We start from the raw sequence: 26446 nt of genomic DNA, 5'->3' as shown, positions 1-26446 counted from the left end.
AAGAAAAATATTTATTGTCATGTATCTTGGACCGAAAGAACATGTTTCTTGAACTCTCATCAAACTAGAGTCATGTTTCTGTCGAACACATTATCAAAATCCAAAGAGGTGGAACTCTAATGCACTCCACCAGCTGAAGTAATCATGACTGTGTTCTGGAAATGAGGTGTAGTGTGGAGAACTTTTAGCATTCAGTGGAAAATATCAAAAGTTAATTGTTTCATGTTTCATTGCCTCATGAACATTTATCTCAAATAACTTTCCAAAGATCATGACACTGTCTGTAAGGTAAAATGGGTGAAATCATCAGAGCACAGAGGTATTTCACTTTATCAGTTTGCCCTGATCTGATCACTGTAAATACTGTTATTATGATCACTTTAGATTTGTTTCATGACTGTCAAGTGATTATTTTCATGAGAAAACAGTAAAATGTCCTTATGTTCATTTTGAGAACATGTGAAATGTTCGCATGAGTAATCTTTTGTGGCATTTATGATTTTAGTGAGATGTAAACATGACACTGGAAAAAAAGTCAGTTTTAATAACCAGATTTAGTTCGTGACATGAGATCTGTTTAAAAAAAAACATGTGATGACTGTTGTGTGTTTGTTCTCTTAATGATGTTAAATTTCCATCTGTTGAGTTGTGGCATCATCTTCATTATGTTTGTGACTTTTCATGCTGAGAATTTTAAAACTGAATATTTGAGTTCTGTCTGATACGACATGCTTTAAAAACATATATTAAAGGCTGAAAACAAAAAATTTTGAAACTTGCGTCTGCAACAAAGGCTGAGTCGATGAAATCATGTCACGTTTGTTGAAAATGTTTTGACTGATGAAGGTTTTTATTGATTCTGAATATTTTACTCTTCATTCTACATGGTGACATTTTTCAAGGATGTACAGGATCATGTTAAACTGTCAGAATGAATAAAGAGACAAGACGAGCAGACTGGCTATGAATGTCTTTAATGTTTCCCAGATCAGAATCACAGCATACAGCGTATAATAACTTCTAAAGTAAACAGAAATATCATCACCTCATTTATTTATATAGTTTCACTTGACTTTTTTAATAATCATCTTTTTTTTAAACTCCATTATTTAAGATATTTCTTCATGTCAAGTTTTAGCTTTGTGAATTCAACAGAGTGTAAAAACCAGACAACAGGTGCAAATTTGCAGTGGAAACCGAGCTGAAGGTTGACGAGTCGTGTGATGATGAGCTTTCTGAGTTCTGCTCCTGTTTGACTGAGTTGAGACCAGAATGAAGTGAGATGAAGCTGTTTGACCCTCCAGGCTGCAGTGAGTCACTTTGTAACGCAGCAGAGGCCAAGTGTGTGTCGGTCCAGTCTGATCCACAGGTGAACACACACGCTCAGAGTGTGACGGACTGAAAGAGCCTTCTGCTACATGACGTCACAGCCAGAAACACACCAGCACACTGCCACACAGCGCCACGGACGAAGGAAAGAGTCCCAGCACCTGTGTGATGGCGTCACTCTCTGAGGATAAGAGGCATCTTCTGGTATCAAAGCCCTCATGTCTGTCCCACTGCTAAATCAGGAGGCTACATGTAAACAACTGCTACATGTTCACAGAGCTCACATTTCGTCGGCCGCACTTGTGTTTTGTGTTGGTTTAGCAGGAATAACTGGAAGGCAAAATGTGGCTGATATCAGAGCTCTCAGCCTCTGAAGTGTTTGTGGGAGGGTCAGTGACAGATTTGCAGGGCCGGTGTTGTGCCGAAAAGTGACTGCCTGCCGAAAAATGACTGCCCCCCCCCCCAAAAAAAATGACTGCCCCCGACAGGAACACGCATCGACGTGTTTCTGTATGTCTCCACTGCTCGCATACGCTGTGCGGATATTTCATAAACTATTTATGAATGTTTCTAAAAGTATCTTTTGTACAAATTACACACACAAATCATTACATCAACAGACATCCCTCAGTTCACTGTACATTGTACCCTCGCCTCCCTTGAAGTGGTCAGTGTCACTCCTCACATCACTCAGCTGCCGAAAAGTGACTGCGCCCTGTAACTGAGGGAAGTCTGTTGATGTAATGGTTTGTGTGTGTAATTTGTAAAAACATACTCTTTGAAATATTCATAAAGAATACTTTATGAAACATTCCCACATCGTATGCGAGCAGTGGAGAAATACAGAAACACGTCGATGTGCGTTCCCGTCGGGGGCAGTCATTTTTCGGCAGGCAGTCACTTTTCGGCACGACACCGGCTTTAGCTATGGGCAATGTGGGCGACCGCCCAGGGCGCAATCCATGTGAGGGCGCACTGGCGCCGTGCGCACGAGAAAAAATCAAACAAAAAAACTCGCCAATATTCCAGACTTGCACTCATTTCCATGTCAAGTTAGTGGTGTGAGCGCTGGGGTGCCCTCATTTGCCACGCCATACAGCTTGTGTATCTGTTCGGCTGTCCGGGAGGTGCGGGGGCACGAGCGACTGCAGAGGGGGGCGGTGGTGCGCAGTGGCGCGGGGAGGGGGAGGGGATTGGGGGGCAGACTGATGCCAACAGACACTGATTCAAAATTAATTGTATTTCATAATTAATACAGACCCACACGTAACTGACTGGGTTATGTGGAAAAAAAAGAAAAAAAAATCTATGTAAATTTGTTTACGTCACGTGACTCCGGACTCGGGTGAACTGTGACCGGAGGTGCTGGCGAAAGGTAATGTTTTGATCATGGATCCAAGTAAAAGACCAAAGAAGCCATCAGGTGCCCAGTTTAGAAAAAGAAGAAAGGAAGTAGAGGAGAAACGGGCAAAAAATAAAGGTATGCATATTTTTATGGGTGATATGAATGATATTATTATCCATTTATTAGCCTTTTGCTAAGCCACAGAAGACCACTGTATCTGGCATTTAGTTTTGCTGAACTACCAACTATTGTAATTGAGGCATCATGTCATGCAACTAATTTCACCCAGAGGCAGCCTGGTATAGTTTGTGTTTCAAATGCAACAAGATGTGCAAATTCACACAGACATCCTGACTGTGGACTTATTCTTATACGCTATATGCTAAGATCAATAACTTCTAACATAAACTGACATGGCATTTTGTAAGATACAGGAGATATAGCTTTTTAAATAATTTGCAGTGTGTCATGCTTCATTAAAGCTCGTGTCCGGAGTTTTGAAAGAGAGAGGTTTTTTCCGCCCTCCCTCTGGTTTCATGAGCGACCAAGCCACGCCCCTTTAATCATGCACGCGAATTATCTGTCGGGTGAAAATGAGAGCCTCCGAGTCCTACAGCATCCTCCATGTTGAGCTGTTTACAGTGGATGTTCAGCAGACAGTGGATATATCCGAGGTAAGCGGGGCGGCTGTTGCGTTGCTAACTCTTGCTGGGCGAGCGGCCGTGCTCTCTGGCTGCGCGCACATGTTGACTGACAGCACGAGAATGCGGAAGCTCGAAGTCTATTGGCTGACGCTGACCGGCGCTTTTTCGGATAACATGGGGGTCTATGAGACGAAGGCGGGGCTCATAAATAAATTTTTACATTGCTTTATGCTAATATTATATTGTAGTATCGAACCAGACTGACACATTTAAGCTCTATTGAAAAATGATACATACATTGGAAACAAACGGAAACTCCGGACACGAGCTTTAATAGGATGTTAACAAATGTTAATAAAATGTGTATTATGTTCATTTTAATTGGGTAACTGATGCATGTGGGATGTCAGTGTGATCTCATCAACCTTGTCTCCACAAAATTATGTTCTGAGAAAACTAAACTGCATTCTCAAATACGTTTCAGAGGAACCTATTCTCCCCCTTATTATGTTCGTCTTCAACATATCTTTTTTTTTTTTTTTCATTACACTTGGTCTGAAACGGATTTTTTTCCTGCTTTTTCTTCATCATGTTGGTGGGTAAAAATGAGCCTGTACATTCATCTGGGATGCCTTTTACTCTTCTGTAAAGACATTATGTTTATTTACTCCTTTTTAGTGATATTTGAAGGTTCCATGCAGTCTTTTTCAACTTTTTCTTGCCGTTAATTATATGCACGCACACCTGGCGCTCACATTGTGTAGTGACAAGGGCTGTTTTGGAGTTAATAATTACCTCCTGATGTATTTCTAACATACCTGTTTTGGGATTGTTGTTTTTTTAAGAGCAGCTCCAACAAGATCTGCCACCAGAGAAGACAGCTGGAGCTTCTCCGACGCTGCACTGCGCGTCCTGATCACCATGGAAACCAAGTCGCCGTTCTGCGGTCATCTGAAAGTGATTACAACATTATCGTTCTTCACTGTTTTTTATTTCTGACAAAATAAACGTGTATTTCCCCTTACAGCGGTCTGCATGCTCCTCGTTACTTCCACCTTATGACAAGTCCCAATATGAAATGACCACATGGCTCATTTATGATCCAAATATTAATTCATGATCCAAGTTATGACCAAGATCTATATTTTAAAATCAAGTATCTCCTATTGGTCATGTAAATATTATCACGGAGAATCACGGAGTGAAGGAGTGTTTTTTTTTGTTTTTGTTTTTTTTTTCTTAACAGAGGGCGTTGCTCCGAGAAGTTTGAGCACAAATACAATTCTCTGCATTAAATAATGACTTCAGGTAGACTTTCAAAACATAACAAAATCACTAAAATAGTTTCTGAAACAGATCAGAAGCCACAATATGAAACATTTTTAAAAAATGACTATCGAACGGAGAAGTCTCTAAATGATAATTTACACAATGCTTCTCTAGCAATAAATGTACTTTTTTATCTTCATATTTTCCACTCGGTTTATGGATGCGATCTGTAGTTTTTTTGTTTAAATGCGCAATCTGTCTGTTTTGTCTTCTAAAATGCCGCCCGGCTGGTTGTTAGGCTGTTGCTTCGGACTCTGAACTCTGACCCGGAATTACGTCATGGACTGAATTTTTTTTTGTTAAACGGAGCGAGTTTTTTCTCTTAAACTAATTATATTTGTCTATAAATACGCTTCTGTGCATAATATAACAAGTTCTGTTTAATTTTAAGAGTAATATTTATTTTGAATCAGATGTGTGTATTCATCTTCATACATTTGCTGAAACAAGTTTGTTATAAATCAAGCAATCATTAAATCGATCACTCTGTCTGCAGTTATGTGTTATAACATTAAGATCAAACGTTTTTAACTGTTTTAATAGTATTCCAGTAGATTATGAAGAATTGACGTAACGACAACAAAGAAGAAAAGGGTGACAAATCAACTCATTTCTTTAAGATAGATAGAACTTTATTCATACCTTTGGTGTATACCTGAGGATAAAAGTCGATCTAAAAGCAGCACAACACCAGCGTCACGTGCGTGTGTGCAGAGGAGAAGAAGCCCAATCCTGAAAAATATAGATACTTTTATTAATCCACACATGGGGGAATTCAAGGGTCATTCAGTAGCAACACATAAAACAGGACAGAATAACAATAAATAGCATTTAAAAAACAACAGAAAAAAAAGAAGAATCCCGTGTATAAACCCCAGCACATAATGTTACATTAACAGTGCTCATTATAAAATCGAATGGCAGCAGGAATGAATGATCTCCTAAAGCGCTCCGTCCTACAGCGCAGTGAGAGGAGACGGTCTGATCTGTGGCTCCTCTGAGCAGACAGAGTCTCATGTAGAGGCTGCCTGGTGTTACTGAGGATGGATGCACGGATGGACTTTTATGAGCTGTTAACATGGTTAGTGTGTGATTGGCTCACAAAAACTTCTTTTGGTTGATGTTTCTCTTCATTCATGCATATTTGAGTATTCTGTAAGAATAATTAGTGCAAGCTCTCGCTCCCTTCACACGACTGATGTGCAGCATGGTGGCATACTTCAGCATAAAGGAGAACCTCTCAACACAGATGTGCTGCACTAGATCCACAAGACTGAGCTGCAGAGGCCTTCTCTCCAACTTCAATGTAAAATACACACTACAAGGCCTGTTTCTTTCTTTCTTCATGCTGTTAGAGTTGGATTATTGTCAGACAGTCCTCTAGAGGTGCCCCACAAGGTCATTAAACCCTCGGAGGCCTCGCTGAGACATGAAGCCTGTTATGACCTTTGACCTCTGTTGCTCTATTGCTCTTATTTGACCTCCACAGCAGATACAGACCTAAAACTTGAACTGCGAGGCCTCTGGGAGCTATAAAATCGTGACCTGTTGGACTTTTTTCATAAGCTCCTCCCAAACAGGAAGTAGCTTCAGGAAGGAAGTGGGGCTTCCAAATTCTACATATGACTTTCTGGCAGAGGTGTGAACACATCCCGCAAATCTCAGCTTATTTGGAGCAAATCTGACCAAATGATGATGCTTTGTTGATTCTTTTAACTGGACACTGCGGCACCCTGTATGGGCAGCAGAAAGAACTTGATGGAGTTAAACCACCGCAGATGTGATCCTGAGGGAAGACAGAACAACATACTAACATTTCAACTTCCTAAGTTGAATGGAAACGACTTTATCAGCTGATGACACTGGGGGAATCAGAGTCTGTGACCTTTACCCTCTCAGAGCCTTAGTGAGCAGTCTGGAGGATCAAATCCAGGTTCTGATATAAAATGTTGCCTTTCTACCCAGAAAATTGAAATTGTAGGAGGGGAGTTTAGGAGAACACTTTGCCAGGGTTTGAGGAGCTGCTTATTGGAGTTGGGGTTTGTCTGAGACAGCGCTCGGGCCTCTGATTTGATCCCGACTCCAGACTGCTTACAAAGGCTCTGAGAGGCTTTATTATCAGCTGATGATAAAGCCTAAAGAGTTCGCCAAATAAAGCAAATCTGACCAAATGATGATGCTTAATTGATTCTTTTAACTGGACACTGTGGCAAACATTTTATATCATCATCATTATACCACCACACATTCCTCCGTGGCCAAACTGTTATCCTGTAGGAAACACTGGACAGGGTTTGTTTACATCTGTTTACTGATATTTCTTTATGGTGTTCTTATTGTTGTTGGTGACTGATTTCACCTGTGGTGGAGGTAAGCGCCCTCTGAGTGCCAAATTCTAGTTTGTTTTTAAATCCCTAAATGGTCTCGCCCCGCCTTAACTCTCTGAGCTGTTTCACCCCGACACTCCTGCTCGGTGCCTCAGATCAGCTGATCAGCTGCTCCTGGAGGTGCCGAGGTCCAAGCGTAAGCTCAGAGGGGACAGAGCTTTCTCTGTTATGGCCCCCAAGCTGTGGAATGAGCTGCCACTGTGCATCAGACAGCCCCCCTCACTGTCCATTTTTAAGAAAGATCTTAAAACACATTTTTATGCACTGGCTTTTAACTCAGTCTGAGACTCTGCCCTTGTTTTTTTTTAAAGTTTATTTAAATGTCTCTTTTTTGTTGTTGTTTTTGTTTTTATTGTGTTTTACTTCTGTGCTTGCACTTTGTACAGCACTTTGTGTCAGCTGTGGTTGTTTTAAAGTGCTATAGAAATAAAGTTGAGTTGAGTTGAGAAAGAGAAAGAGAAAGCATTTGCCTTCAACAAGAAAACATATTCAGAATGATTGAGACACATTTCAGAATTTGTTGTCATACATTTCCAAAGTATGCAACAATGTCACAATTTAACAGAAGAAAGCTACAAATACTACACTGACATTCTAATGATTTTATCTGTCTTCTCATACACTCATATATAACAACAACAATAATAGCACATTTTACTTGCAATGAACTTTATATTTCAAGAATTTCAAAGTGCTACAGAACAGGAGAAGTTTAACTTTAAAAGCCATGAGAGAATATCAATAAAACACTTTTTTTTTTAAAGGCGGGGTCCTCAGGTGGCCGGGGAGGGCGTTCCAATCTTGGGGCAGCAGAGGAAAATTGCATTAATTGCCTCAAATAAAGACCACAGACTTGCAGTGAAAGTTTCAGAAACAGAGAGAGCAGAGAGAGCAAACTGCAGGAAATTTAAACAATTTAAATCTCCATTTCTCTAAATGTTTGATTAACTTACATTAAATGTAAATCAGTGCTGCTTCTAATATAAAGAAACTGTGACGGAGTAGATAAACAACTTGATTATGTCGACTCTTCAAGCCACATAAAGACGCTGGCTCTCATTTATCAATCTTGTATAGAAACAACTGCAGATCTGAGTGCAGGACTCATCGTATGTCAGGAGCCACATGAGATTTATGAAACATGACCAATCTCAGGGTACGAATGATCGACTGAAATCAGCTGTCATGAAAATGACATGGCCTTACATATTCATGATTCAGAGGCCTCGTCCACTGAGGTCAAATGTGGAGAGGAGAAACTGGTTAAAAAAAAAACAACAACAGATTTTTCTGAGCTGGAAATTGATCCACTCATGTCTGAGGAGGACAAAAAAAGGATGAGCTATCTGGAAGTCTAAAAATTGGAATCGAAGGACCCCTGTGCATCTGCATGCACTGTTAAAACAGCGCTCCTGCTCCATGATAGGTTTTGCCATTGGGGTTATTGAAAATTGTGATAGATATTATGAAATATTAAGATTTAAGGTTAAAGGTTAAAATGCACACATAGTTATTTTCAGTTGAAGCAGACTGCTTTAGATGTGATATCTCTAATCGCTTCCGTCAGTCTGCCCCAGGGCAGCTGTGGCTACAGTGGTAGATTACCACCACCCAGTATGGAGTGAATGAATAATGCAATGTAAAGCGTCTTTGAGTGTCCTGAAAAGCGCTATATAAAACCAATGCATTATTATTATTATTATGTTTCTGAGCAGAGAGGGGTTTGAATGTAATGATAAGGAAATGAGGTTGTGCTTTCTTGGGTCTTTCGTTGAGTTCCTGCTTCAATGTAACTGTAAAGAGAGTCACATGGAGACAACCACCTGGAGTGAAGAGGACCCTGGAGGACAACCTGCTGATTAAACCAAGCGATAAGAAGAGGAGTGAATCACATCTAAAGGACACTGGCATCATGAAGGTGGGACCCTGGGAGACGCCCGACCGGAGACCAAGAGAGACTCAGGACAGACACTGGTTTTAGGATGGAGTGAAAGAACACCGTCTCACACTCAGCTGAGGAAAAGCCAAGAGACTTGGCTGGAGACAGGAAGGATGGCGGAGCTCCACAGGAGACAGACTTAGGACTTTGGTGAAACCAGTTTATCTGTTGTTGTCGTTTCATGGCTGAATAAATGTAATGTTGACCGTTGATCTGTTGTTTTCTATCTCTCCCAATATTAAGAATGATAGAGGGACATTCAGGATAAAGAAAAATAAGTCTCACAGTTGGAAATCCTTGAGTACATGATGTCAGACCTGCCGTGACATTTGATCATACCGTACGCTCACATCCAAACTGATAAACACCAACCCTAGCGTGGATATGCCCAGTTACATATCACACATTCATTTGATAATTGAAGGCCATTGTGTCCTCCTGAATGACTTTTACGATCAGAACACAATAAAATACTGGTCTTATCTGCGCTCCACTGTTGCCCTGGAGCAAGTCATTTCTGTGCTGTTCTAAAAATGAAAGAGAAAGCATTTATCAAGCAGAGGGAAACAACAGTTGACACTTCACACACACATTTACAGAATGGGTGTGGGACATGATATAAAGGGTCACATCGCATGCAATCCCCATTCAGATCAACTGTTGGCAGACAGGAAGGAGCTGCTTCACCACGGACAATTCAACGCAGAAGGTCAGTTTCATTACTTTTTAATTCAACATTCATCTACAGGTTTTCTTCTTTTCACATTCAGATTATTTGTTTTTAACTGTAGTTGCCATGTGAATGTGCACTTTCTCACATTAATGCTATGAATGTTTTATTTTTTCTGTTCTCTTCAGTCAGAGATGGTGTGATCTGTACCGAGTGTGAGAGACTGAGAGTGAAGCCAGGATGGAAAAGTCAGAGGACGAGGTAAACAAACTGGACAACAAATCTGATCAGAATATCTTCAATGAAAAAATTCAAAGCTGGCTTCATTGAGAAATTAGAAAACCTTAAAGACAATTTATAAAAATGGAGAATATACAAAATATTTTCTGATTCATCTCCATTGTGAAGGAGATGTGGAATGCAGAGGGCACTCTTACTCACCTCTTCTGGGATTGCCCTAATCTTTGTCATTTCTGGTCTACCATTTTTCAGTGATGCTCTACTACATTTAACCAACCTTATCAATCCCACATATTGCTTTATTTGGAGTTTCTTCAGAGATGGAAGAAATAAATCACAATGCATGGTCTGCTTTGACAAATAACATGATAATAGCTAAATGATGTATTTTGAAAAGATGGAAATCAGACTCTGCTGTATTTTGCATGTGGAAAAGCTGAGATATGATCTGTTGGGTAACCCACAAAAATATTTAAAACATCTGGAACTCAGTGCTTCTTCACATAAACAACTAAGAGACATCGGGTTTTTGAAGGCACGTCTTCACATTTCTGACATAGAGGAACTGCTATAGTCATTGTACTGCATTATGTTTGCAAAACCTGCACACATTTTTTCATTTAGTTACTTATTTTTGTTGTTAGTCTTCTTTTTTTGCCCTTGTATTGTTCACTGTGTTATATTGACCGGGGTGGGAAGGAGCTCGCGAACGGGTTATAGTGTCCTTTTGCTACATTACGTTTTTGTTGTTGTCATGTATGTATTTTGTAAATATGAAAAACGTTATAAATGACTTGGGGAAAAAATTTAAATTAAAGACTGGATCAAGCAATGACTTTCTGACTTTTTGAATGACTGTTTTTTGTTTGTTTGTCAACAAGGTATCCTTTGACACAAAGGAGGATTCTGATGGAACTCAAAACAAAGACTCAGCAGGTAAATCAAAAATGAAAATGAGCCTTTTGAAATGACAACTTTATTAATCTACAGTGTTAACAAATTGAAATATGAGATTTTTTTGTTTTTAATGTATGAAATATTTCTCTGTTATTGTCGAAGCACTGATCCCTCCAGTCATGATAACAGTCTCTAACATCAGCAGTGAGTCACTGTCTCTGCAGTGGGACACTCCTGCTGGTGAAGTGGAGAGTTTTACTGTGACCTGTTCCACCGAGGGAGAAGTGACCATAGACTTCAACAGAGTAGCAGCACATATATCTGATGACAAAGAAACAACAGCTGTGAAGGACAGTGTTGGGATTGTTTTCACATTGATCTCTGAACAGCGTCTCTGTGTTTCCATGTTGAGGAAAGACGTGCAGTGGTACAACTGTGTGGAGAAGCTGTGGCAGTTTTCTGTCTTTTCTTCTTTTTCAAATCGTCTACAAATGCATACATAGTCTAAGAGTGAATAGTGTGTATGGTTGAAATGATAATGCAGTTTGTTTCCAGTGAAGTACACAATCCCAGTGTATTCAAGGTTGCAGACCGTGGTCAGAGCTGCTCTTTTCAGATGAGAATGTAACCACACAGATTACCGATCCGTGTTCAGATCTTACAGCAAAAGACTGGTCCAGTGTGGTCTAGTTATGAAAAGTACAGCCAAATGCTCTTTTTTAAATGTTCACAAAGAGAATACGGGTAATGCAATCTAAATATTTTGTTTGTTGTGGAAAGTTTATGGATCACTGAATATGTTTAACATATTTTACATTAAGACAGTTCAGAAAATGAACAAACAGCAGCTCTGCAGGTCAATTATTTTTCCCACTGGATCTCCTGTCGCCAGTTAACTCCTTCAGCAGGTGGTCTCCCAAATAATCAGCCTCCCAGCTGCATCTCCAGTCTCTTCTCCTAAATCACATCCTCATAAATTTCTTTACAGTAACATCGAAGCAAAATGTCAAACAGAAGACCCGAGAAAGCATCTTCATTGAGTCTTATCTCACACTCACAACCCGCTCTGTTAGCCAGCAAGATTCTCACATTCAAAAGAAGTCTACAGGTTTGCATCCATTGAAAACTATGTGTATGAAACACGGCGCTTAACCTTTAATCAAACATAACAAGACCACATGCAGTAAACTGCTGTATTTTCCGCACTATAAGGCATACCTAAAAGTCTCTAATTTGCTCAAAACCCAACAGTGCGCCTTACAATCCGATGTGCCTTTTTTGCGGAAAATACGGTCATAAAGACCACCCGGTTGTCAGTCCGTTGTTTTGACTACGGTTCCCATAAAGCTTTGCAGCCTGATCACATGAGCAAACAACCAACCCCTGTTCACTTGTAGCTAAGCTAGCCAGTTCAAACAGAACGGCAACAAGAAGCTTCAGGCACATTCTCCACCTCTAACCTGTCAGTCACCAGAATCACACAGTTTGTCCTCCAGTCTCCCAACCGGGGAGCAGGTGATCTGTTTCACACAGAGATCCAGTGACATAGGTTAAACAGCCTGCATGAAATCAAGTGAGGTGAACTGATGATCTGGCACTGAGTGAAGGAAGAGCTGGAGTCTTTATACTGGTATTTATGAAAATGGATCTCAGGTGTGAAGCTCAGAGGAGTCGGTCCTGCAGACTCAGCCTTCCACAAAAAAAAAGCACAAGGAAGAAAAAATATGGGAGAGGGAGAAACACCAAAATCATGACAAAAGCTGTGACCAACAATGTTTTTAAAAAGATCCATTGGTATAATCTTGAATAAGTATAATATCTATGGAAGAAAGATCATCCTTATTGTGTCTGATCTTCCAGGGAGGGAGAAAGTTTTTTCTTTTCCAGTTTTAAATCGTTGCTTTGAGTTTTGAAAATGTGGGGATGGTTTTAAGAAACAAACTCTAAAATATAACATTTGTCAGTGCCCGTTTTAAAGGAAACTTTTGATGCCAGTGAGTATTTTGTTTATTGGATGAATATATATTCAATGAATTTCACTTTTCTTTCATTGCACACTGCACACATTAATGAGTAATCGATTACATTCACACAACACTGCAGTGGCGGCTGGTGACATTTTTTTTTTTTTTGGGGGGGGGTGCAAATTACCTTGGAGGCAAGTTGATGCTGCAAACCTAGCCACTTTAATGTCCATGCAGTTACAGATTTAGGAAGAAAGAAAAACTGCATATAATCAAACATTGTCATCTGTTTTATTTTGAAGAAATTGTGTGTCTGCCACATCCACAGGTCCATTAATCACTGTATTGGTCTGTGCAACAATTGGTAACCAACTTACTTACACATCCAGTAATATCAACATTTTCTGTGCAGTCAATTGTCTCAGAAATTATTGCAATAAGTGATAATATTGCACTACACAACAATGTTATTTTGAGATCATTTTCAACAAATATAACATGCCATAATAACGCAAGAACATCCTATCAAAATCAATAAACTTTCACTTCTAAAGAACATTTTATCCAGGAACTAGAAGAAAATTTAAACCACTAAAGGAAAATAATTAACAATTGATTCTCAGTCTCATTAACAATGAATGAAAACCAAACGCAACCAATGAATTCGACAGATAAACATGGAGCTCTGACTGAAAAATCAGGAAAAGTACCATTTAGCACTGCTGTAAATGAAAATAAATAAATAAATAAAAAATCTAGCAACAAAAATATCCTATAAAGCAGATGCCTCAACAGATCATATGAAATATATGTTCCTTCAGTCTGGGAGAACAAACAAATGAAACTTATTGCAGCCGTCACTTATTGCACTCATTTATTCTTACCGTGCACTTGCAGAGACTTTACAGAATTAACTTTCATTATTCCAGTTCCACTTTAACAAACCATCCTTCTCAACAGTATGGCTCAAACTACTCTGCCCAATGACGTATGGAATTACGTAATTCTATACGTCATTGACTCTGCCACTGTAGACTTTCGTTAGAGCCGAAAATGCACGAGTGCAGATGAATGACAACAGCAGTGTCCAAAGTGGGAGTGTGTGTGGCGCACAGAGCTGCGCCACAAACCCAATTTGTAAGGCACCAATTAAAATGCAGCCTCAAGTCACGTTTTAGTAAAAAGTTTGAGGCTCCATTTGTCCTGCGCCCCAGTTCCTCTTCTTCTTTGGAATAATGGCGGGTGCCGACCAACAACTTAGGTGCATACCGCCACCTACTGTATCTCTTGCTAAATGTGTCCCGCTGCCCCCAAAACCAGGAAGTGTTATTCATACAGAAATACCGTGAAAAATTATTCAAAAGAAACAATGTAATGCCTTTTATATGCACATCAAGGCTGAAAATATAATATTGTACACGTATATTTTACATAGAAATTATACACTCAAAGTTTTATATTTTCTGAAAATTGTGCAGAGTGACTGACCACAGACTGATGAGGGCGGCGCCCTAGCGCCCCCTATTGACCAGCCGCCACTGCAACACTGGAAACAAGAGTTCACCACTCTTCAAGACCCTGTCAGGTTAAAATGATAACTTCTGCTCCACCGATACAGTTGTTCTATAATTTCTGAGTTACTTTTTTGTCTAAAAAAAAAAATCTTTATTGACTGAAATAACAAACAACATCAAGCCTGTTGAGCTAAAATGACCAAGGTTTGACTTCATGAAAAAATGTTTAAAACGACAGTTATCTTCATTCCCATCTTGAAGCCATTGTGAAACCTCCAAATAAAAATAAAAGGCAGCACTGCTTCAAAAGGAGATAAGTGGTTAAAGTCAATGCACTAACCTCAAAACATTTCAGTGTGAACACAGTTGCAACATCGAAAACAGTGAACTGAAAGATCAACTCTGCAGCATTTATAAACAGCATTTATAAACAGGCCATTTGATTGATGTTTTGGCAACAATCTCATTTAAAAATAGTCATTGGTTATAAATAAGATACGGTTAATGTTTGGTGAATAGAACATACTGGTGAAGCAATTTACTTTGTTAAATTAATTCATAAATTGCAGTCATCTGCTTCAATACTCTTGCTGGGAGACATGTCAGTCTTCAAATGGAAAACTACTTGTTCATTTGCATAAATTTTGACCTTTTAATTTATGTCCACAGAGATCCACCTGGAGAGCTTTCTGGAGGATCTGGGATTGGAGCAGTTCTACACACAGAAACTATCACTCAGTAAGATACTTCAGATTGATAAGAAGACCACTGATGATCAACCTTCCAAGTGTAAATCAGACCTCCCTTGGTATTTCTTAAAGAAACTGATGATGGTGAATGTAACAGCCAGAAATGTGAAATATCCATCAGAATGTGAAAGTGATGTGTCAGAGAATGAAGAGTTTGATCTGGATGATCTCCTGATCAGTCCAAACTCTGCTGATGTACTGAATATGCTCGACATAATCACTGCTCTCTTTCTGTGCTCTGATGGTTTTGTGCAGCAGGAATTAGCTCTCAAAATGTCCATGTGTCAGTTTTCTGTGCCTCTGCTTCTTCCTGACTGTGATAAAAATCAGAGCACATTGATGGTGTGGGCTTTGAGAGACATTGTTAAAAAGTACAGACCCAAATCACTCTCTGAATCCAAAGGTTTCACTGAAGACAGAATCGTTGTGTCTGAACTACCAATGATCTCTTTTGTGAGACTGGGTGAGTGCTCTTTGTCCAAGTCAGAGATCCTCAACAAGCTCCTGAGCAGCTCTCAGCAGTACCATGACACCTTTGTTCACCACAACATGGACTGTGGAGACAGACCACGAAGAATATCCAATGGACTGACTGAGATAACTTGGTACCTTCCTTGTGGCAATGAAAACATGGATATTTTCAGCCACCCAGTGGCTTTAGCTAACCTCAGAGGAGACATTGCCTCTTTCCAAACACATTTCTCCTTTTTGTGTCAAACATCTGCAGCAGTTTTTGTTTTCTTTGATAATCTCAACCCTGAGTGTAAACTACTGAAGAACCTGAACAGCCAGACAGAGATATTCTTAGTGGGAAACCACCAGAGCAGGAACTTTAGTCTTGATGGTTTGAAACAAAGAGCAACTGACATGTCCTTGAAAAGAAAAAACGTAATTTTGAAGACAACAGACATCAATGAAGTAGACTTTGTCATGTGTCTGAGAGAAGCAGTTGCTCATGTAGTTGAGAAAACAAAGATGAAGATGCGAATTGAGCAGATGGCTGAGGTTGCCCATGAACTGGGAATCCTGGTGGATGAAGACTCTCCAGAGTGCCAGACTGGAAGGAAAAAAGCAGATGACATCACTGCTGAAATTCAAGACATCCTGAAGTACAAAGAAGATCAGCTGCCATTGCAAGGCCAGATATGGAAAGACTTGACTTCCTTAGAGAAGGAAGAAGTTCGACTTCGAAAAGTTGGATCTGAAAACATTGAGCAGTACAAAAGTGACCTGAAGCTGCAGAAAAATGAACTGAGAAAGAAACAAAACTCTCATGACATTTCCACAGCAATGACATCCTTTATCAGTGCAGTATCAAGCAACTCTTTAGAGAGAGGCTTTTTTCTGAAGTGGATGCGAATTAACCTTGATGACATGTCTCGTGTAAAACTGTCTGAACTGAGGGAGCTGTACAAAGAAAAGTGCAAGAACTCTGAGAACAAGAAAGAGATCAAAGAAATTGACCAACAGCTTTCTGACAGTTCACTGGGCACTGAACACTTCTTCCGTGAAATGGGTCAAATCTATGAAGCTTCACGAGCTCTTAAAAAAACACATCCATCACATCAGCAGTTAAATCATCTGCCCAAACTCGGTGCACAGCTGCTACTTGATGGATTTCCACTGGAGCTTGTAGATGGAGATGCTTCCAACATCCCTCTGAGCTGGGTCAGTGATGTTCTCTCTCAGCTCAATGACTTGGTGGGTTCTAAGAACAGGATCCTGGTTGTTACAGTTCTGGGAGTTCAGAGCACAGGAAAGTCCACTCTCCTCAACACCATGTTTGGAGTGCAGTTTGCAGTCAGCAGTGGTCGATGCACTCGTGGTGCCTTCATGCTGCTCATCAGAATTGATGAAGAGCTCCAAAAAGAGCTCAACTGTGACTTCATGATGATCATTGACACTGAAGGCTTGAGGTCACCAGAACTCTCCCAGCTGGACAGCAGCTATGAACATGACCATGAACTGGCAACACTTGTTGTGGGGCTGAGCGACATCACCATTATCAATATTGCAATGGAGAATTCAACAGAAATGAAGGACATCCTCCAGATAGTCGTTCATGCTTTCCTCCGGATGAAGGAAGTGGGCAAAAAGCCACAATGTTACTTTGTTCACCAGAACGTGTCTGATGTTTCAGCCCACGAGAAGAACTTAAGAGATCGGAAGCTGCTCTTTGAACAGTTGAATGAGATGACCCAGGCAGCAGCCAGAGAGGAAAAGAAAGAGCAGAACAAGAGCTTCACTGATGTGATGGCGTATGATCCCGACACTGGGAGCTGCTACATTCCTGGTCTCTGGACTGGAAACCCTCCAATGGCACCAGTCAACACAGGCTACAGCGAGGCTGTTTATGAGCTCAAGAAAAACATCATCCAGCTCCTGAGAAACAGAAATTCATCTGTTAACACAGTGTTGGAGTTTAAAGAGTGGATGACAAGTCTGTGGAATGCAGTGAAGCATGAAAACTTTCTCTTCAGCTTCAGAAACAGCCTCGTCGCTGAGGCCTACATGAGACTCTGCACAGAATTCAACAAATGGGAATGGGAGTTCAAAAAAGAAATGTACAACTGGGTCACAGATGCAGAAACCAGAATTTCTCATCTCACCCTTGCTGCACAATCACAAATATATGACTTGAAACAATTTCATCGTCAGTTAAAAACTGAAGCTGTCACAGTGATGTCTGTCTGGGAGTCAAAACTACTTGACAAAGTAACTCAGTACTTTGAGCAAACAGATGGTCATGTCTATCTGGTTGTTGGATACAAAGAAGAGTTTTCAAACCGTGCAAGAAGTCTACGAAAGCAAACTGAGAGGTCTGTACTTGATCAGCTTCAAGCAGCAGTGGACATCAAACAGGGAATGCCAGAGCTCGACAGAATTAAAGAAAATCACATGAAAGAAATTGAAAAAGCAGCAATTGAGCTGATTGAGAAATGTCGAAAGAGAAAGGTTCAGATGAATGATGAAGAGCTGGATGAGGAATTCAACAAACTGTGGAATGAAATACTGAGCAAACTGACTTTCCCTAAACAACATGTCAGAGATGTTATTGGAGATGTTTCTCGGCATTTGCGAGTAAATCTGGCTCACAGGGGAAGTTATGCACATGAAATATTAAGCAAAACAAGGCTGGAAGATTGTGGGAAGAAGCCTTTTAAATATAAATCAGAGAGATTCCTAAACAAAATGATGAACAGTTATTGGTATTTTTTCAACATTGAAACTCACACTAAAGTTGCACAAAAAAGTGCTGATTTGATCATCGACACTTGTGAAAAATACGTGAACAATAAGCAAAACCAAAAGACCAATTACCACAACACTTACATCGAAGAGATGCTCCAGATCATTGACCAGCATCTGGAAAAGAATGAAGATCTTAAGAAAGACACAGAGTTTGACGTTTATCTGAAACTGCACATCTGTGGATTCGCAGCCAGAAAGTTTCAGCAAATGCACCAAGATTTCTTAGATGAGAAGGATCCCCGCAAATGTCTGATGAAATACAAGCCAGATTTTTGTGCTGATTTCAAAGATGTGTTTCATGAACGAGATCAGTGTCAGAAAAAAGCTGAAGAGTTTGTCAACAAATGCTTGAAACCTGCTGTTGAACACTTCATCAATCATTACCTGGGTCTTTCTATTGTGGATGAAATGCTGAAGAAGGAGGAATTCAGCACACGAGTCGCTTTCCAGTACTACATTTTACTGGATTTGCTTTCAAAGAAAAACTTTAATGACTATTTGAGCTTCACTTCCTCCTATGAGAGCTTTGTAAAGAAGTGGATCCTTCAAAAAATACAGGAACATTTTTTAATTTCCTCCAAAACATTTGAGTTTGAGAAGCGACATCTTGAGACAAGTGTCAGCTACATAAATGAAGCCATTGAAAAGGCCAAAACACTAAACAGAGAGAATGTGAAAAATTTAGTGGAGGACATCTGCAAAGAGCTTGGTGATAAACTGGCCATGTCCCAGGATGCACTTGGAGCATCTATGTTCCTGAACAATGCTGATCAGGACAAGTTTGCTGACTGCCTCACAATTTCTGTGAAGGAGATGAAAGAAATTTTGAGAGAAAAGTTCAAAACCTCAACGTTGAAAAACAAACTAAAGTGTCTCCACATGCAGCCTCAGGATGAGCTTTTCCAGAGAGTGATCGTATGTGGCAAACAGTGTCCATTCTGTGCTGTTCCCTGTGAGGCTGGAGGAGAAGCTCATACACAACACTGGGCCTCATTACACCGACCACAGGGTCTGGGTGGACACAGGTGGCCTCACACAGATAAACTTATCACTGACATCTGTTCATCTTGTGTTGAAAGTGAAAATCGTTTCCGCTGCAGTCAAACAAACAATGAATATCATCCTTACAAGAGGTACAGAGAAATATTCCCTGACTGGGATATTTTTCCAGATGGAAGTCTTGAGGCTTCAGACTACTGGAAATACATCATGACCAAGTACAATGATGACTTTGCCAAAGAGTATAAAGCAGAGCCTGCTGACATTCCTGAAACTTGGAGAAAGATCACATCTCAGCAGGCAGAAGAAAGCCTGAAAAAGTCCTTTTACGTGAAGTGAGACTTTTCATTTATGTTACTTATTCTGAGAGTGTAGAGTGGCAGCTTCATATTTTTGTATAGAATCTTTCTGTCAAATTTGTCATGAAATTCAATGAATTATATATTTACTGTACAGATAGTTAATCACAATAACTTACACTTAAGAAAACGTCAAGAAAAATATTTATTGTCATGTATCTTGGACCGAAAGAACATGTTTCTTGAACTCTCATCAAACTAGAGTCATGTTTCTAACACATTATCAAAATCCAAACAGGTGGAACTCTAATGCACTCCACCAGCTGAAGTAATCATGACTGTGTTCTGGAAATGAGGTGTAGTGTGGAGAACTTTTAGCATTCAGTGGAAAATATCAAAAGTTAATTGTTTCATGTTTCATTGCCTCATGAACATTTATCTCAAATAACTTTCAAAACATCATGACACTGTCTGTAAGGTAAAATGGGTGAAATCATCAGAGCACAGAGGTATTTTTATTTGATCATTTAGTCGTGATCTGATCACTGTAAATACTGTTATGATCACTTTAGATTTGTTTCATGACCGTTAAGTGATTATTTGGATGAGAAAACATTAAAATGTCCTTATGTTCATTTTGAGAACATGTGAAATGTAAGTGTGAATAATCTTTTCATTTTTGATTATAGTGAGATGTAAACATGACACTGGAAAAAAGTCCGTTTTAACCAGATTAAGTTCGTGACATGAGATCTGTTTAAAAAAAACATGTGATGACTGTTGTGTGTTTGTTCTCTTAATGATGTTAAATTTCCTTCAGTTGAGTTGTGGCATCATCATCATCATGTTTGTGACTTTTCATGCTGAGAATTTTAAAGCTGAATATTTGAGTTCTGTCTGATACGACATGCTTTAAAAACATATATTAAAGGCTGAAAACAAAAAATGTTGAAACTTGCGCCTGCAACAAAGGTTGAGTCGATGAAATCATGTCACATGTTTGTCGAAAATGTTTTGACTGATGAAGGTTTTTATTGATTCTGAATATTTTACTCTTCATTCTACATGGTGACATTTTTCAAGGATGTACAGGATCATGTTAAACTGTCAGAATGAATAAAGACACAAGATGAGCAGACTGGCTATGAATGTCTTTAATGTTTCCCAGATCAGAATCACAGCATACAGCGTATAATAACTTCTGAAGTAAACAGAAATATCATCACCTCATTTATTTATATAGTTTCACTTGACTTTTTTAATAATCATCTTTTTTTAAACTCCATTATTTAACATATTTCTTCATGTCAAGTGTCAGCTTTGTGAATTCAACAGAGTGTAAAAACCAGACAACAGGTGCAAATTTGCAGTGGAAACCGAGCTGAAGGTTGACGAGTCGTGTGATGATGAGCTTTCTGAGTTCTGCTCCTGTTTGACTGAGTTGAGACCAGAATGAAGTGAGATGAAGCTGTTTGACCCTCCAGGCTGCAGTGAGTCACTTTGTAACGCAGCAGAGGCCAAGTGTGTGTCGGTCCAGTCTGATCCACAGGTGAACACACACGCTCAGAGTGTGACGGACTGAAAGAGCCTTCTGCTACATGACGTCACAGCCAGAAACACACCAGCACACTGCCACACAGCGCCACGGATGAAGGAAAGAGTCCCAGCACCTGTGTGATGGCGTCACTCTCTGAGGATAAGAGGCATCTTCTGGTATCAAAGCCCTCATGTCTGTCCCACTGCTAAATCAGGAGGCTACATGTAAACAACTGCTACATGTTCACAGAGCTCACATTTCGTCGGCCGCACTTGTGTTTTGTGTTGGTTTAGCAGGAATCACTGGAAGGCAAAATGTGGCTGATATCAGAGCTCTCAGCCTCTGAAGTGTTTGTAGGAGGGTCAGTGACAGATCTGGTTGGGAAGTTAAACCTTGAATAACCTTGTTTCAAAGACTTGATTCAGACGGGAAAAGTCTTCCTGTCATTTTAATGTAGTTATATTTTAGTGCTTTACAACCTATGTACAAATTCACGATGCAAAACAGTGTTGTCGACGCACCACACGTAACCAAGAATCATCATCACCAACAATCGTCATCACCAATAACAATCTAGACAACACCAAAACAGAGCCGACAACCAACACAAAAACTGACACAAGCCATACATATACGTATATATAATTTTTTTTTTTTTTTTTTTGTAAGAATAGAGCTCGCAGTAACGAGTAGTAAACTCGGGGCGTGCATCAAGAGAAGGCTACTACAGATCACCATTATTCTAACCACCACAAGAAGACAAGGTAACCCAGTATGTGAAGAGGGATTAAAAATCAGCGTGATCATGCAAATGTGATGGTGATGGTGATGGTGACAGTGAATCATGCATATATGACCTCTGACCCCTGAGAAGGCCAGAAGCAGGCCAGAGAGGCCCTCAGAGCCCAGACAGCCGGTGGTCATCTCAGAGCCCGGATCCAGGCTGCTCCCCCAGGCAGACGCCCCCGCTCCGGTACAGAAATGGGGCAGATGAAAGCCCCGGCCGGGGACCCCGGCGGTCCCGGGGCCCGGGCCCCGCAGAGCCACGACCGGCAGGAGCCGGTCCAACCGGGCGGGCAGAGCCGAGAGCCCAAGAGCCCAAGAGCCGACCCCCCACACAGGCGGAGGGCCATGACCCACCCGGGAGAACCAGCCCACACAGGTGGCTGCCCACCCCAGGCCAGTACACCCCCCAGCGCTCCGGCCACGCACCCCGAGATCCAGGGCATCCCCCCCCCCCGGCCCGGCCATCCACCACCCCCTGACCAAACCCCAGGCCTGTGGGGAAACAAATATCATATCTTAGAAAGATCAATAAAACTCCAGAATCTCTGGCCCTTTGCTGGGTGATGGTGTGAGTGGAGAGGACTTCTGCTACAATATCAAGATGCTACAGGATGCCCACGCCATCCTGAGAAACATGAAAACAACCTGAAACGAAACCTAATTGTGGCAAACGGGTAATTACTTTGACACCTCAAGCTGGTGAAGGTACTTTTTTTTTCTTGTTGCAAACTGCACCTGTTGTCTTTTTCCCCATCACAAAATAAGCATATCATTCATTCACTCAAAAAGAAAAACCAAAAAGAAACAAAGAAAAAACTATTAGGAAACTTAATATTTACAAATATTTTGTCTGTTTGATTCTTACACTTAAAAATGTACAGTTTTGCTCCTCATCCAGATGTTGTGTTTGTCTTCATCTCTGCCTCCTGGTTTGGTTCACGTTCTTCTTCTCATGTCCAGAGTCCTCATGGTGGGCTGACTGTGCTCAATCTGTCACAATGGCTCCCTCCAGTGTTAGCTTATAAAATAGACAAGGAGAAAGAGCCAGGCCGGACAAACACCTTGTTCCTGTTCTTGCCTCCTGTGATTGCTGTCACTGCCTCCTCATCCACAGGAGTGAGTACAAAAGGCTCCATATGGATGGATCAGTTCCCTCCTATGCAGATAGATTAGCAGCAAACAGCAAACAGACATTTTCACACAAACTTTGTTGAGCCTTTGAATGTCCTTCAGAAGGAAGATGAGGATCAGATCTATCCTGATCTTTCTGCTTCTGGTTTCTGCATTTAAGGCTGTGAGTCCCTTATGGTCTCCAGTTTTTCACTGTGGGTCTTTTTTCTCATCCATCATCTGTCTCACAGCAATCCTCCACAATCTGTTGATTTTCATTGTGTGCATTTCCTTTTGAGTAGGCTAATAAAATGTTTGACAGGGGGAACCAGGGATATAATACATATCAAACAGGCTAAAGCTTGAGCACAAGCAACAACAGCACCAGTGACTAACTTCTCTCCCCATATAAACCACCATGTGGTCCCTGTGGGCTCAAACAGCAGCGCTTCAGTTAGTATTTTACCGTTCAAGTTAATCTGCGCATCTGCCTCTCTGCCCGTTAATTATCTAATCCAGGTCCATGTGAAGAAGTTTTGATATTGTATTCTCACTGTAAATAAAATCAAATGAGATTCTGATCTATTATGAGGAGCATTTTGATTATTTCATTTCAAATCAATTCACTACAAATGCAGTTTCATGAAGGTACAGGCAATTAATATTCATAAGAGTTTGCTGTTAAGTATTTTCTTAAAAAAAAAAAAAGGATAAAAGCACAGCTTATCTAGAATTAAAAAATATTTAAGTATAAAATACATATCACGTAGTTACTTTAAACCCGATGCAACTACAAGCAGCATCACATCTCCTGGAAAATGCTGATTTGACTCAATCTAAGTGATATCTGCAGGTGTGGAGATTTTATGATCAATACTGACCTAACCAAATGACTTTTATGTGGACATTTTTGATCTGTTGAGCTTCTGCTGTTTCGGAATGAGAAACACTACATTCACACTTATATCAATTAATAAAGATTATACTTAACTAACCTGACGGGTGTGCCAAGATCAGATCATGACTTTCAGGACAGGGTGACTGAAAATTTCATGTTGCCAAATTCCCATGTATGTTGGTGCAACATGTACTTGAACACCTCTTCTATAATGAAGCAGCAATGATTTGTAGTATCCGTACACCATCATCGCGTAAAAAGGCAACGAACGCAGCTACCCAAATCCGCATTTTTTAAGGGGACGGACACTACAACATGAACATGCATCCTACTGAGACCAACTGCTGGGTGTTCATCATGGTACTGATGGTGTCTTTCTTACATGTTTGTGACCCATAGTAATCTTTTCGTGTTATAGAACGCCAAAATGCAAGAAACTTGCAAAATATCAACTGATTTTATGAGTAATTTCACAAAATGTAAAAATTTCATGCCGTCAATAGACTATATCTGCCCCCATTGTTCGTCAGAGTGAAATCTCACTGCTCTAATTTAGTTGAATATCAAACAACAACCTTTCAGTTTCTCCATTTAAACATTTATTCCTCATTTAACTATGTTCCTTATCAATTGTAGCTGAAGTAACGATTCACAAGAAAAGGGGGACGGACGCTACACCTGATGACATATTCGTACAAGGACCATTTAAACAGTGATCTCAATGGGATTGATGGTGTTTTTCTGCAAGTTTTTGTCCCAAAGCAAGCTTTCAATGTTTCAAAATGTCAATATTCAAGTAAATTATAAAATATCATTTGATATTGAGCGTCGTTTGCATCGTTGATGAGTATCATCATATGATCATGTTGTCAACACGGTCAATGAATCATACTAAACGCACCACAGTTAGTGACATGTGTATCTTACTGCCATTAAATCAGTTAATATCAGACAACAATTAAATTTTTTCTCCATTCAAACCTTTAACCCTTATTTAATTTCCATCATAGCTCATGTAACATCATGTAACAGACCATGCAAAGGAAGGGACGGACACTACACAATTTAACACAAATGCCTTCCTGACACAGAAATAAGCAACGCATTTTGATGAAATTGTGCTTCAACAATAAACAATGATAAACAATGCACCAATTACACCTGGTAATTGAAGGTCAGAAAATAAGAGGGGACGGACACTACAAAGCGACTAATGTGGCCCCGATTTCAAAAATTACATGGGGAATCATGTTTTTAAACATATTGTTGCTATTCATGAAGCAAAGATGCACATATGAACAACCATAGTTCCCCAATCCTTCTTGCTATTACATGTGCATCAGGGCAGAACATTCGGGGGACGGACACTACAAATTATTTTACACATTGCACTAACTGAGGGATGAGTGGGGAGTTTTTCGCATTCACCATACTTGGTAATAAAGACTGGTCATATTTCTATTAATTACAAACAAATGCACATAATAAACCCATAATTCCTAATATATCTTCTTGGAGTGGTTGGAAATGTGACAAATCAACAACATTATTGGGTCTGAAAGAAATTTTTGTAACAGCATATTGGTTTGCCAGATCTGGTGTCATTCGGTCAAATCTGGCTCGATCTTCACAAAACAACCTGCAAAAGAAACTACAGACATGCTGTTATTAGGCAATATTCAAATAACGTGGCCATAACACATTGGTAATGTTTTGTTTAAAGCATAAATCATTATCTCTTTGCAATGGAATTCAGTAACATGAAAAATGACCCTTCAACACATTCATTTGTGGCAAATAATTTCCAACAGTTTTGTCGAAATTAGTGACAAACTGATTTTTGTAGTTTAGTTACATGCTAGATTGAAAGCAATATTGGTCACAAAACCTAGGCAAAAACAAATCATTGCTGTAACACTGCCCTTAGGGAAAATATCATCTGATCTTGGCACACCCGAAAGTCACATTTGTGAATTTGCCGTCAGAAATTTCCCGAGCTGACATTACTGCCTCACACACCGACCACACACTTCCTGTTAAAGGTGCCTTAAGGAGTTTGCACGTTTTATGCAAAACAGCGCCCCCTGCAGGCCTTGGGCGTAATGCAGCTTAGTGAAAAACTCGTCCCTGTGGCTCCCGTGCACGGAAGAGGGGGACTCCGTCTTCGCTCGTTTAGTAGCGCTCAAGTAAGATTTAAGTTTCTTTTACCTGGTGGAGTCTGCTGGAGCTGTGGCAGTGCTAGAAGCCGGTGTTTTCTTCCTTTCTGGAAGCTCCTGCTCAGTTGTTGCTCACTAAGCATCTGGCGGAGTAATGGCAGACAAAATGAAACCTAACCAGCCGCAGCGCGCATTACGTCATTCCTTTCAAATTCTCCCCAAAAAAATGCTGGCGCCGGACCGGCACTGCAACTTTCAAGTGACAATTTAGTGATGTTAGAGGTACTTGTAATGCAGTGGTGGGCCGTCAGGGCCTGCAAAGCCTTCTCTGCTGGCCTAAAAATTATCTGAATTACAGACTGATGTAAATTGTATTTTGTCCATAAATAATTAATAAATGAT

At 40.2% G+C, this 26446-nt stretch overlaps 1 protein-coding gene across 1 annotated transcript; it reads left to right on the top strand.

Moving 5' to 3' along the window:
- Window positions 1-9573: 9573 nt before the first annotated feature.
- LOC115386219 (up-regulator of cell proliferation-like) lies at window positions 9574-26216 on the top strand. The gene is made up of 3 exons (XM_030088443.1): window positions 9574-9682; window positions 14928-19629; window positions 26206-26216. The coding sequence occupies exons 1-2, from the start codon at window positions 9574-9576 to the stop codon at window positions 19595-19597; spliced, it is 4779 nt and encodes a 1592-aa protein (XP_029944303.1). The 3' UTR covers window positions 19598-19629; window positions 26206-26216.
- The last annotated feature ends 230 nt before the right edge of the window (window positions 26217-26446 follow it).

Source organism: Salarias fasciatus, chromosome 3, assembly GCF_902148845.1.
Source record: "Salarias fasciatus chromosome 3, fSalaFa1.1, whole genome shotgun sequence".
Lineage (NCBI taxonomy): Eukaryota > Metazoa > Chordata > Actinopteri > Blenniiformes > Blenniidae > Salarias > Salarias fasciatus.
The sequence above is the reverse complement of the archived record's forward strand: the minus strand, read 5'-3'. Positions and strand labels throughout refer to the sequence as shown.